Source organism: Thamnophis sirtalis, unplaced genomic scaffold (assembly GCF_051295495.1).
Source record: "Thamnophis sirtalis isolate CommonGarterSnake01/CBP01778 unplaced genomic scaffold, rThaSir2_p1.2 scaffold_2, whole genome shotgun sequence".
Taxonomy (NCBI): domain Eukaryota; kingdom Metazoa; phylum Chordata; class Lepidosauria; order Squamata; family Natricidae; genus Thamnophis; species Thamnophis sirtalis.
In genome coordinates, this window is record NW_028261382.1 from 58234828 (window position 1) to 58247816 (window position 12989).

At 45.8% G+C, this 12989-nt stretch overlaps 2 protein-coding genes across 2 annotated transcripts in view; one reads left to right on the forward strand and one right to left on the reverse strand.

Moving 5' to 3' along the window:
- VSIG10 (V-set and immunoglobulin domain containing 10) overlaps window positions 1–4014 on the reverse strand; it is a 21459-nt gene extending 17445 nt beyond the window's left edge. Inside the window, exons 1-2 of the mRNA XM_087705685.1 lie at window positions 3897–4014; window positions 1265–1549 (exon numbers count right to left, since the gene is read on the reverse strand). Coding sequence (XP_087561811.1) covers window positions 1265–1549; window positions 3897–3963 — 352 coding nt within the window. The 5' untranslated portion in view covers window positions 3964–4014. The remainder of the gene's footprint in view (window positions 1–1264; window positions 1550–3896) is intronic.
- A 3097-nt stretch (window positions 4015–7111) lies between these two features.
- On the forward strand, window positions 7112–12473 carry PEBP1 (phosphatidylethanolamine binding protein 1). Its single transcript, XM_087705686.1, has 4 exons — window positions 7112–7359; window positions 9749–9858; window positions 9974–10074; window positions 11294–12473. The coding sequence occupies exons 1-4, from the start codon at window positions 7147–7149 to the stop codon at window positions 11509–11511; spliced, it is 642 nt and encodes a 213-aa protein (XP_087561812.1). The 5' UTR covers window positions 7112–7146; the 3' UTR covers window positions 11512–12473.
- The last annotated feature ends 516 nt before the right edge of the window (window positions 12474–12989 follow it).

Genomic DNA, 12989 nt, shown 5'->3' on the forward strand with positions numbered 1-12989 from the left:
GTCTTAGGCGGGACTAGAATTCACCATCTCCTGGTGATTGGCCCAAAGGGACCCAGCCAGCTTTCATGCCTAAGGCGGACTAGAACTCACCATCTCCTGGTGATTGGCCCAAAGGAACCCAGCCAGCTTTCATGTCTTAGGCGGGACTAGAATTCACCATCTCCTGGTGATTGGCCCAAAGGGATCCAGCCAACTTTCATGCCTTAGGCAAGACTAGAACTCACCATCTCCTGGTGATTGGCCCATAGAGACCCAGCCAACTTTCATGCCTTAGGCGGGACTAGAACTCACCATCTCCTGGTGATTGGCCGAAAGGGACCCAGCCAACTTTCATGCCTAAGGCAGGACTAGAGCTCACCAGCTCCTGGTGATTGGCTGAAAGGGACCCAGCCACCTTTCATGCCTAAGGCAGGACTAGAACTCACCATCTCCTATTGATTGGCCCAAAGTCACCTAGCCAGCTCTGATGCTGAAGGCGGAAGTAGAATTCTTAGTTTCCTGGTGACAGCTTCAAAATCACCCTGCCGCCTTTCATGTCTAAGACAGGACTAGAACTTACCGTCTCCTGGTGATTGGCTCAAAGTCACCTAACTAGCTTTCATGCTCAAGGCAGGATGAGAACTCAAGCATCTCCTGGTAACTGGAGAGCACTGGCCAGCACTTTAACTACAAGAAAGGCTTTATAATAAAACTAGCCCTGACCAATATCGCAGTGTGGGGTTGGTTGTTTTCCTCATATGACCTAACTTGTTGAGTTGGTAATTGTGGACTTAATGCAACATCCATACTCACATACATCTATATATATATATAAAAACAGCTCTGTCTATGTGTGTGTTCCAGCATAACTCTGGAACGCCTCAGGCAATTTCAACCAAACTTGGTACACCGATGACTTACTCCCTGGAAACAAATAACTGTCGGGGATAAGACACCCTTAAAATCCCTCGGGGCTGTGTGTATTCTGTTAAGATGCAGCCTGTTGTGTCTTAAAATGGCTTCTACTGTACTGCTGTAAAATGACTTCTACTGTACAGCGCAGTGGAGTTGCCATGGTAACGGATTCACAGTGCTCCACAAGGGGGTTCCCTCGGGTAAGGGGGAAAACCCAACATTAGAAATTACATTTGGTCCGGACATTCCCCCCCTATAAATAAATATCTGGGCAATGCTGAGTTATCGGCTAATTGTTTACATTTTCCCATGTTTATATTTGCCGAACATCCACAACACAACCCTTTAAACAAGGCGAAGCAAGACTTACTGGCCATCCGTAACTGGATCCTGTGGGTATGGTTGGACTCAACCAGGATCTCCCTGCACACGTAATGGCCTTCATCTTCCCAACGCAGCCCCGAAATATGCAGGGAGCTGTTTTCCACCAGGGAAAAGCGACTGTCTGAAGGCAACGTTCCATCCGAGGAGAAGAGCATGGGAACTTCACCCGGCTGGCCTTGAAACCACTGGACCACCAAGACTTGAGAAGAGGCATTCCAGCATCGTAGAGACACTTCCCCGTCCAGTTCGCCAACGGCTACTTCTTCGGTTTCTGGGGGAGACAAAAGTTTTATTTATGTACATTTTCTAATTTCTGGAAGCAGAAGTCCTACATGCCTTAAATGTTGCCAAGGTGGCAGAACAGGGAGTTAGGATTTCATTGGCTGGCATTGAGGGGCAGTTTGGTCCAGTGGTTAAGTTGCAGGCTGGAAACCAGGAGGCTGTGAGTTCTAGTCCTGCCTTAGCCATGAAAGCCAGCTGGGTGACTTTTGGACCAATCAGCAGGAGACTATGAGTTCTAGTCCCAATGTTAGGCATGAAAGTCAATTGGTGACTTTGGGCCAATCAACAGGGAGATTGTGAGTTCTAGTCTCATTTTAGGCATGAAAATCAATTGGGTGACTTTTGGCCCAATCACTAGATGCCTGGGAGTCATAGTCCTGCTTTAGCCATGAAAACCAGCTTGGGGGGTGGGACTTTGGTCCCCTCCCTCCCTCTCAGCCCAACCCACCTCACAGGGTTGTTGTTGTGGGGAAAACAAGACGAAGAAAGTGTGCTGGATATGTTCGCCAAGTTATATGTACAATAAAGGCGGGATATAAACACAAAATAGATTGGGCATGCCATCCTAAGCCGCAATTTAGACACCCTGGAGTGAATCAAATAGGGTGTGCTAAGTTTTAACAAAGTGCACCGAAATCCTAGCAACTCTTGGAAGCTGATATGAGAGAGGAGCAGAGCATTCACAGTTGCACTAAAAGCATCGCCTGGGCTTTTATCCTTGCCAAGCAGAATGCAGACTCATCCTGCACTGTTAAGTCTGCGTCCAACAGTCCCATTCCGGCCTCAGAACTCTGCGTACAAAAGAGCAAATTTTTCATTCTGTCAGGCTGCTTAGCTTGGTTGAATGGGTCAGGCTGAAAAGCATTGAGAAATTGCCTATGCATTCATAGTCACCTGGTTATTTTTTGTAATTCTACCTGTCTTCTATTCATAGGTCCTTCCTTCCTTCCTTCCTTCCTTCCTTCCTTCCTTCCTTCCTTCCTTCCTTCCTTCCTTCCTTCCTTCCTTCCTTCCTTCTTTCCTTCCCTCCTTCCTTCCTTTCTCTTTTCTTCCTTCCTACTACCTACCTACCTTTCTTTCTTTCTTTCTTTCTTTCTTTCTTTTTCTTTCCTTCCTTCCTACTTTCTTTCTTTCTTTTTCTCTTTCTTTCCTTCCTTCTTTCTTTCTTTCTTTCTTTCTTCTTTTTTTCTCTTTCCTTCCTTCCTACTAACTACCTCTTTCTTTCTTTTTCGTTCTTTCTCTTCCTTCCTATTTTCTTTCTTTCTCCTTCCTCTTTCTTTCTTTCTTTCTTTTTCTTTCTCTTTCTTCTTTCTTTCTTTCTCTCTTCCTTTCTCTCCCTTTTTGTTTTTCTTTCCTTTTTTGCTTGCATTCTGTTTGTGTGTGTGTGTGTGTGTATCAGTCTCTATCTATGTGTGTGTGTCTGCCTCTCTCTCTCTCTGCCTGCTCTCTCTCTCTCTCTCTCTCTCTCTCTCTCTCTCTCTCTCTCTCTCTCTCTCTCTCCCCTTTTCCTTTCTCACCAAAGTGTTTTGCTTCTTGTGTCCTTTCCTAACCGAAACAGGGCAAACTTATCAATTGCCCCCCCCCACCTTCACCCTAACCCAACAATTAGAAACACAACTATAAAACAATCGTAGAAAAACTATCCATCCGACCCCCCCTCCCCAACTTTAGACTTCAGAAGAAGAAAACAGGCAGTTGTGACCGGAAGCGGTTTTGAAGATTAGGGAAACAAAAAACAAACAAACAACCAAGCATGCAGTATTCCTGAAAATTTTGGAGCTGTAGGTCGGGAGGGAAAAAAAGAGACGAAGGACGTCATAAATCCGACTAAATCCCGACTGGTCTAAAAGTCGGCGGAACGAGCGATCTCTTTACGCAAAACGGTTCCCCCGATCGTTGCCAATCAATCCCGCGCGTTCGGGCGGATTTTATGCAGGCAGGCGAAGGCGAAAGGGACGCGGGATGGGGGGGGGACCGGAGGGTCGCGGGGAGAGGGGCGGCGATCCCGTCCCGCAGAAACTTCGGAAGGGAGGCGAGAGTGATATCCTTGTTTGGGCAGAAAAACTAAAGTTGAAGGCGATCTCTCCTTCGTCCGTAGTGGAGACGAAGGAAGGATTCTGGCGAGGCGTTAAGATGCTTTCGAGGGGGTCTCCTTTTAGTTTACCCCCTCTTCCCGGAGAATCTCCTCGTGGTCTCCTATCCAAATGGGACACCCACCCTCCCGCCGACCTCTCTACGCCTCTTCCCGGCTCAACTGCCACCTCCAACCTTGCCATCTGCTTTGCCCACTCGCCCTGCCCTCTCCCGCCCCGCTCATCGCCCCGGCCGAGGGGTACCTGCAGCGCCGCTGCCCCCGGAGAGAGCCAGGACCAAAAGAACGCAGACGGCCACCCCGCTCGCCATGGCAGCAGCTCCGACTGAGGGAACCGAAGCCAGGCGGCTCAGCTCCGCGGATTTACGGCTGGGAGGGCGGGCAGCCTGGATGGAGAGGCGGGGAAACTTTCCCCGCGGGAGGCGGAGCGGCTGCGGGCGACGCGCTTCGCTCCCGCTTGCTCTACCTGGCGCCGGCAGGTAACTGGGAAGTTCCCAGCCACCCAGTGCAGGTAGTCCTCGACTTACGGCCAGAATCGAGCCCGACCATCGATGTGGCTGTGTGTGTGAGACCTTTGTTGAGTGAGTTTAGCTTTTATGGCTGCCGTTGTTAAGGGAATCCTCGCCGTTGTTAAGCGAGTAGCCCGGTTGTTAAGTGAATCTGGCTTCTCCCTTGGACTTGGCTTGTCAGAAAGTGGAGAAAGGGGATCTCGCGACGGCCGTAAATATGAAGCAGTTGCCAAGCAGCTGAATTTTGATCACATAGCAATGGGGACGCAACAAAAAGTTGCAATTGTGAAAACGGTCAGAAGTCACTTTTTTCAATGCTGCTCTAACTTTGAACGGTCAGTAAATGAACGGGTTGTAAGTCAGGGAATACCAAGGACCCAGCCGTGAACCTCATTGAGTTACAAATACAGAATGACAGAATTGGAAGGGACCTTGGAGGTCTTCTAGTCCAACCCCCTGCTCGAGCGGAAGAACCTGGCCTATGCCATTCTAAGACTGTCCAATCTCTTCTTGAAAACCTGAACCAGTGATGGGGCACCCACAATTTCTGGAAGTTATGCTGATTAATTGTTCTCACGGATAGGAAGTTTCTTCTTCATTCTAGGTTAATGCTGATGCCGTTTTAATTTGGCTGGGAAGGCGGTTTAAGTCCCTAATCTGTTTAGGAACCTCACTTTGGATTGCTGGCAGTGGTGAAATTCATTTTTTTTTTGTTCCAAAGGTTTTATTTCTTTTTAAAAACACAAATATTTCATCATTCGTCAATCATTAAAACATTGAAGTACAATTTTTTTTGTATGCCCCTCCCTCCCTCCCCACCAACCCCCCTCCTCCTCCCCCCCCCCGACTTCCCAGAACCCGTACACGGTATGGATTTTTAACTAACACAGTCTTAAACTTTATCCTTTTAAAGATATTTTGCATAACCCACCATATTTTTATCCAGAATGCCTTAACCTTTTGGCAGGTCCACCATATATGATAATATGTAGCATCGAGAGAACCACACCTCCAACATTTAGGCTGTACATTCGGATACATAGAAGCCAACTTTTTAGGATCTAAATGCCATCTATAGAACATCTTGTAAAAATTTTCTCTCAGATTTTGAGCTTGTGTACATTTCACATTTCTTACCCAGATTCTTTCCCATGTCTCCAACATTATTGGTTCTTCAATATTTTGAGCCCATTTTATCATACAATCTTTAATTCTGTTTCCGAATAAATCTGTATTAATACATTATATATCCTCTTTATATGCATTAAGCATATTTTTTTTTACTACTGGTCTGTAGGCGTGGTGTGGCTTGGTGGGCGTGACTTGGTGGGTGTGGCAAGGGGAAGGATACTGCAAAATCCCCATTCACTCCCGATCAGCTGGGACTCGGAAGGCAGAGAATAGATGGGGGCGAGGCCAGCCAGAGGCGGTATTTGCCGGTTTTCCGAACTGCTCAAAATTTCTGCTACCGGTTCTCCAGAACCTCTCAGAACCCGCTGGATTTCACCCCTGGTTGCTGGGGTGTAAGGCTGGAAGTGGTTTTGTTAGCACCTGTATTATAGAAGCATCACTGGAAGTTTTCCAAAATTGAGCCTGACTAGGTGGCTCAGTGGCTAAGACATTGAGCTTGTCGATTAGAAAGGTTGGCAGTTCGGTGGTTCAAATCCCTAGTATCTCTGTTACTGTTACTGACTGGAAAAATCAGTTGACAGGGATGCAATAAGCACTCCTGCCTTGGGCAGGGGTGCCGTGTGTGTGTGTGTGTGGACCTCCAAGGTCCCTTCCAGCCATATGATTTTGTGGTCCTGAGCCTAGTGAATCCATGACAGGGCAGGGCCAGGCTCTGAATCCATCAGGATTGACTCTCCTTGCTTATTCTGGAGTCATCCCTCCTGAGTCATTCACCTTTGGCACAGTGTGCCAAGCAAGAAAAGTGTGTTGACTCTGCAGGCATGGCTGCTAATGGTGGGTGAGCATGTGAAGAGAGATGCCAGGGTGTAGTGCCTGGGGTCTGGAGGGACCCCACAGTCTTGGGTCTCCGCCTGATGATGTTAACTAGCTAGGTAGTGAAACGTCTTGAAGAAGACAACTGACCTTAGACAGCCCTCCACCCCTCTTCCTCCTCTTCACACACTCAACTCCCTTCCACCACTGATGATGTTACATAGTTGGGTAATAAAATATCTACAAGAAAACAACCAACGTCAGACCGCACCGTGGATCCCACAGCCTTGCCCCTGTTCCTCCCCATCTTCCCTTCCTCCTCCTCTCTGTAAACCCCACTCCTTTTTGGATTGATGATGTTACCTAGTTGGGTAATAAAATATCTACAAGAAAACAACCAACTTCAGACAGCACCATGGATCCCACAGCCCTCCTCCTCCTCTTCTCTCCAAACCCCAATCCTAGGATTGATGATGTTACCTAGTTTGGTAATAAAACGTCTGCAAGAAAACAACCAAGCTCAGAGAGCACCAAGGACCCCATAAAACACAACCTGATAAGATTTATTAACATCTTCTGTAAACAGGGTTTCGTTTACAGAACTCAATGAGATTCGGGACATTTATTTGAAAGAAAGCCCTTGAAGGAGCTAAATTATACTATCAAATCCCAAAGTGTGCAAAGACTTTAGAAAAAGTATTTCATCATTTTTCCCCCTTTTGCTATCATTAATGGAGGAAGGTTTCACAGGTGAATTATCATCATAGTTTGCTAAAATTGGCAGTGCCCGTATGCTTTTAATCTTATGAAAACAGCTTCTCAACTTCAGTACCTTGAAAGTTTCTGGGTTTCAACTCCCAGACTACCCCAGAAACCATTGCGGGACTTCAACTCCCAGAGTTCCCTTCTCCCGACAGGGCCGAGCCTCTGTCCCCCCCCCCACCTCGGCCAATAGGAGCAAAGAAGGAGAGCTTCCGCTGCTTCGGATTGGAGGAGCAACCTGCCACTCGGAAAGCGCCCCCCTCCCCCGCATGAGCCTGGATGAGTCTCGCGCGCTGCGTTTGCTGGCTGCAGCGAGCTGGGAAGAAGATCTTGGGGACTCGTCACTTTGGTGCAATCATGCCGGTAGACTTGAGCGGCTGGGGAGGCTCCTTAAACCTCCCGGAGGTGGAAGACAAGCCGGCGCAACCTCTGCGGGTCCGCTACGGGTCGGTGGAAATCGAGGAGCTCGGTCAAATACTTACACCGACCCAGGTAGTAAGGGCCGCCTGCGCTGGGGACGTCCCGTTGTCGTCCTTTTGGGCGGGAGCTGGGGCTTTTGCACAACCCCTCTTAAAATTAGGGGACCCCCGCCCAATAAAGGAGCTCGGAAACGCTCCTCTTTGCAGGATTCAATTCATGGGCTGATCTGCATCTGGATCATTTCGGGGCATTATAGATTTTCTCTCCCCCCCCCCTCTAAATGTGCAATTCCGTTATATAGGATCCCGCAGTCTCCCTTGTTGCAAATTTGCCAACGTGCCACAATTGCAACCGGGAGGCAAGTCCCGTTTGGATGCCCTCTCGGGGACTCGGGTTATTTGCAAGGGAACCCCCAATAAATAAATGTTAAAAAAGCATGCATCTGAACGTATATAAATCCAATTAACCTAACCTAATCTAACGTGCATTATGGTCTCCAGCTTGGCCGCATGACCCCTTAGGAGGCCCGAGAATCCTGCATGGCCTTTTGGGGAAGAAAAAAAAAGGCACGCGATCGTTTTTTAATGCAAACGGTTCGTTGCAAAATTGTTTTTGTTTTAGCCTGACCTTAAAAATAGACGAGAGAAGAGCGCAAAGTGCAATTTGGAAAGAAAAAAAAAGGCCACCCTAAAAATACAAAGGCGGCCATGGCCAAGTTGGCATCTTCCCAAAGAGAGGCGGAGACCAGCAAGCAAAGCGGCTGGGGGTGGGGGCTCAGTTCTCCCCGTTCCCTCGTTTGCAAGGCCGGTGCAAGGCTCGGGAGCGCGTGCCCGCTGGGAGGTGAAGGCCCCGTGCAGTTGCAACATTCGTGGAGGCGTATCTGGATGAGAGTTGACACCACAGTTTAATTTCTAACCCAAAAGGTGGCTTGTTTTTCTTTTTTTAATCCAACCGGCTTCCACACTTGCAGATGTCCAGCTCTCCCATGTTTTATCAAATCGATTGCCTTTCAATATAATTATGATGATGTAAGGTTTGAGAATAAGTTTTAGACCCATAGAAGTTTGAGCATACATCCAAGTCACAATGAGAATAGAATAGGAATAGAATTTAGAATGGAATAGAATAGAATAAGAATAAATAAGAATAAGAATAAGAATAATTATCAGAATTAGGATTAGGAATTGGAAATAGAAATAGAATAAGAAATAGAAATGAATAGAATTGGAATAGAATAGAATAAGGAATAGGAATAGAATATAGAATAGGAATAGAATAAGAAATAGGAATAAGAATAGAATACAGAATAGGAATAGAATAAGGAATAGGAATAGAATAGAATAAGGAATAGAATATAGAATAGGAATAGAATAAGGAATAGGAATAAGAATAGAATAAGGAATAGGAATAGAATATAGAATAGAATAAGGAATAGGAATAAGAATAGAATAGGAATAGAATAAGGAATAGGAATAGAATAGAATAAGGAATAGAATATAGAATAGGAATAGAATAAGGAATAGGAATAAGAATAGAATAAGGAATAGGAATAGAATATAGAATAGAATAGAATAAGGAATAGGAATAAGAATAGAATACGGAATAGGAATAGAATAAGGAATAGGAATAGAATAAGGAATAGGAATAGAATAAGGAATAAGAATAGAATACGGAATAGGAATAGAATACGGAATAGGAAAGAATAAGGAATAGGAGTAGAATGGAATAGAAATAGAATAAGGAATAGAATAGAATAGAATTATTTATTGGACAAGTGTGATTGGATGATTGAATGAGCCAAAAATGAAACTTTAGACCAGGGGTTCTCAAGTTTTTGATCAGGGGGGTTGTCTCACACTGTTGGGGGGGGGGGGAACTAGCTGGGTGGGCGTGGCTAAGTGGTCATGTAACTGGGGGGGCATCACCAATTTAGCAGTCCATTTTGCCTTTGTCCTTGCTGTCCTTGCTCAACCCAAGGAATCTTTACTTAAAAACAACCCCCCCCCGCCCCCAAAGGGAAAAAGAGTGCAAACTCCTCTCCGCACACTCCCACTCCCTTTAGCACTGATGTTACCTCGTTTGGGTAATGAAACGTCTGCAAGAAAACCACCAAGCTCAGAGAGAGCACCACAGTTCAACCCTGAGCTAACCAATATTCTCTTTTATCAATTGGGGAATTCTGGGAGCAGAAGTCCAAATACCTTAAAAGTGGCTGAGATTGAGAAACGGTGCTTTAAGCATCAGTTTCCACCTTCTGGAATAGAAAATGCTTAAAAAAATTTTTTTTTTGCCTGTTTGTTGTTTGCTGAAAATGCAGATTGAGAAATTTTTTTTAGCAATTCTTAACTAGAGAGCTGACTTAGTCCATGGATATTTCTTCTCCCCTGTCTTTCTTTTATTTTTTTTATTTTTTTCCTGTTTTAAAGAGGAGCAAAATGGTTATTCTTGTTTATTTGGGCAGGTCAAGAATCGGCCCACCCTGATCGAGTGGGAGAATTGCAACCCGGATAAATTCTACACTTTGGCTCTTACGGATCCTGATGCTCCCAGTAGGAAAACCCCCAAATTCAGGTGAGTTGAATTGGGCGTGCTTGGAAAATGATCCCCGGGAAGAGGAACATTCCTTTGCAGGTTGCAAGATGGGATTTGCAAGCATGAAAACCCAATTCTCTTCTTTTTTTTTTAGGGAGTGGCACCACTTTTTGGTGACCAACATGAGAGGCAATGATATCACCAGTGGGCAGGTTTTGTCTGACTATGTTGGAGCTGGGCCGCCCAAAGGAACAGGTAAATGGCCAGAGATAATCTTTCAAGGCAAAGTGAGTAATTGCTATATGCATTATCTTTCAAAAAGTGGCTGCTGAACCAAGTATCTCAACTAGATAGATAGATAGATAGATAGATAGATAGATAGATAGATGATAGATAGATAGATAGATAGATAGATAGATAGATAGATAGATAGATAGATAGATGCATGCCTGATAGGAGATGCATGGATGGATGATAGCTCCATCCATCTTCCTCTCATCTATCCATCCTATCCATCCATCCATCCAATTCCCATCCATCCCTCCATGCAATCTTCCATCCCCCCATCTTCCCATCCATCATCATCCTCTTATCCTTCCTACCATTCATCCATCCTCCCATCCAATTCCAATCCATCCCTCCATGCAATCTTCCATTCCTCCACCCATCATCATCCTCTTATCCATCCTCACACCCATCCATCCAATTCCAGTCCATCCCTCCATGCAATCTTCCATCCCTCCACCACCCATCCTCCTCCTCTTATCCTTCCTACCATTCATCCATCCTCCCATCCAATTCCAATCCATCCCTCCATGCAATCTTCCATTCCTCCACCCATCATCATCCTCTTATCCATCCTCCCAACCATCCATCCATCCATCCTCCCACCCACCCACCCACCCACCCAATTCCAATCCATCCCTCCATGCAATCTTCCATCCCTCCATCTATCAGCATCCTTTTATGCTTCCTCACATCCATCAATTCACCCACCCATCTCTCCATCCATTGTCATCCTCTTATCCATCCTCCCACCCATCCATCCAATTCCAGTCCATCCATCAATCCACCCACCCATCTCTCCATCCATCAGCATCCTCTTATCCTTCCTCCCATCCATCCATCCATCCCTCCATCCCTCCATGCAATCTTGTCCTATCATCCATCCTCTTATCCATTCTCCATCCATCCATCCATCCATCCATCCATCCATCCATCCATCCATCCATCCATAATCTATCAATCTCTCCATGCAATCTTCCATCTATCCATCCTCTCATCCATTCTTCCATTCCTCCCATCCATCCATCCCTTCCTCACTCCCTGCCTCCATTGTCCCCTCCATCCAATCCATCCTCAGATTTGCATGCCGCTTGAGTCCCGAACAGCTCTGAGGAGGTGGGCAGAGGGCTGGATTGAACCCTCCTTAAAAAGGGTTTCTGCTTCTTATTTTGCTCCTGTGCATTTTCAGGCCTTCACCGCTACGTCTGGTTGGTTTACGAGCAGTCCCAGCAGCTGACTTGCAACGAGCCCACCCTGAGCAACCGTTCGGGGGACAAACGTGGAAACTTCAAAATATTGGCCTTCCGCAAGAAATACAAGCTGCCTTCCCCCGTCGCGGGCACCTGCTTCCAAGCCGAGTGGGACGACTACGTCCCCAAACTCTACGAGCAGCTGTCTGGGAAATAAAATCGCCTAGTTCCTCTTTCTTGGAAATCCTTCCCTTAGGATAAATGGCCTGGTTGACTCCGGATGCATTAGTGAAAATGAATTGCCATTGAATCTGTAACACGAATTAATCTAGGTTAATTTGTGACTGGGCCCTTTAATCAGCAGTCTCTATGGTTTAAGAAGTTTTTTTCTTTTAAAACCTGCAATTGAATTGTACCTCACATTTGCTACTTTTTAGAAGTTTTGATCCTGAGAATAGAAAACACCTCTATTTCCTATCATCTTAAATATTACCATCTTAAATATTATCAGAGCAACTTAGCTTGTGAAGGTGAATTGCATGTCTACCTTGCCTAAAAAAAAGGGGTGGGAGGGTTTGCACAAGTGTCAAACATTTTATGTAGAACACTCCAACCTGCACTTCCATAGAGTCAGTAGTAACTGCAGCATTTCTAGCCAGCAATGGGATTATGGAGCCCGATGCATCTGGATGATGCCAGAGAAATCAAGAATCTCATAAAATTGGAATATAAGCATCTCTTACCGTAGGTTAAGAGGGGCAGAGCTGGTTCGGCGTGGTTTGCAACCAAAGCATCCTGTAATCTCCCTGATTTTTCCATTAAAGAGGAATGTGGCTACCGATCCCACAACTTGACCTTTAGAGTTTGTTTTAGAGATTTTGGTTATCTCGAACTCCTGCTGTTACTGGATATTTCAAGTTCTTGTGTCTGTTTCAGAAGGCCGGTTATTGTTCCAAGTTGGATTTCTCTCGTTTTGCAGATAATAAGTTCTGGATATCATTGTTACTGTCTCTCCTGTAAATTGCGGTTTAAATGGAGTATATAGCAACCCTTGGATGTTTTCCCATTTCCACATTTAGTATACATATTCACTAATGCTGGCAAGCGAAAGCTTCTGTCTTTATGGATTTGCTTTGCTCTTGTTGAGAAATTTTCAATTAAAAATGAAGGTTGCCTTCACTTTTTATGCTGTTCCTTTATAGATAACCTAGGCTGAATTAACTCAGAATAGTTCCATTCTAAAACCTGGCTCATTAGGGACGTGGTGGCTCAGTGGCTAAGACGCTGAGCTTGTTCGATCAGAAAGGTCGCCAGTTCGGTGGTTCGAATCCCCAGCGCTGCATAATGGAGTGAGCTCCCGTGACTTGTCCCAGCTTCTGCCAATCTAGCAGTTCAAAAGCATGTAAAAATGCAAGTAGAAAAATAGGGACCACCTTTGGTGGGGAGGTAACAACGTTCTGTGCCCCTTTGATATTGAGTCATGCCAGCCACATGACCACGGAGACGTCTTCGGACAGCGCTGGCTCTTTGGCTTTGAAACGGAGATGAGCAACGCCCCCTAGAGTCGGGAACGACTAGCACATGTGTGCGAGGGGAACTTTTACCTTTATCTTAAAGCTTGGCTCATTGACCTTAGTTAGGCTTTTGATGGCTTAATCATTCCCATAAACCCAGTTCCTTCTGGTAGCAAAGTGA

Coding starts and splice junctions, on each gene's coding strand:
- PEBP1 (XM_087705686.1), top strand. CDS start 7,147: ATGAGTCTCGCGCGCTGCGTTTGCTGGCTGCAGCGAGCTGGGAAGAAG. Junction 7,360..9,748: donor AAATACTTACACCGACCCAG/GTAGTAAGGGCC, acceptor TTATTTGGGCAG/GTCAAGAATCGGCCCACCCT. Junction 10,075..11,293: donor TGGGCCGCCCAAAGGAACAG/GTAAATGGCCAG, acceptor GTGCATTTTCAG/GCCTTCACCGCTACGTCTGG.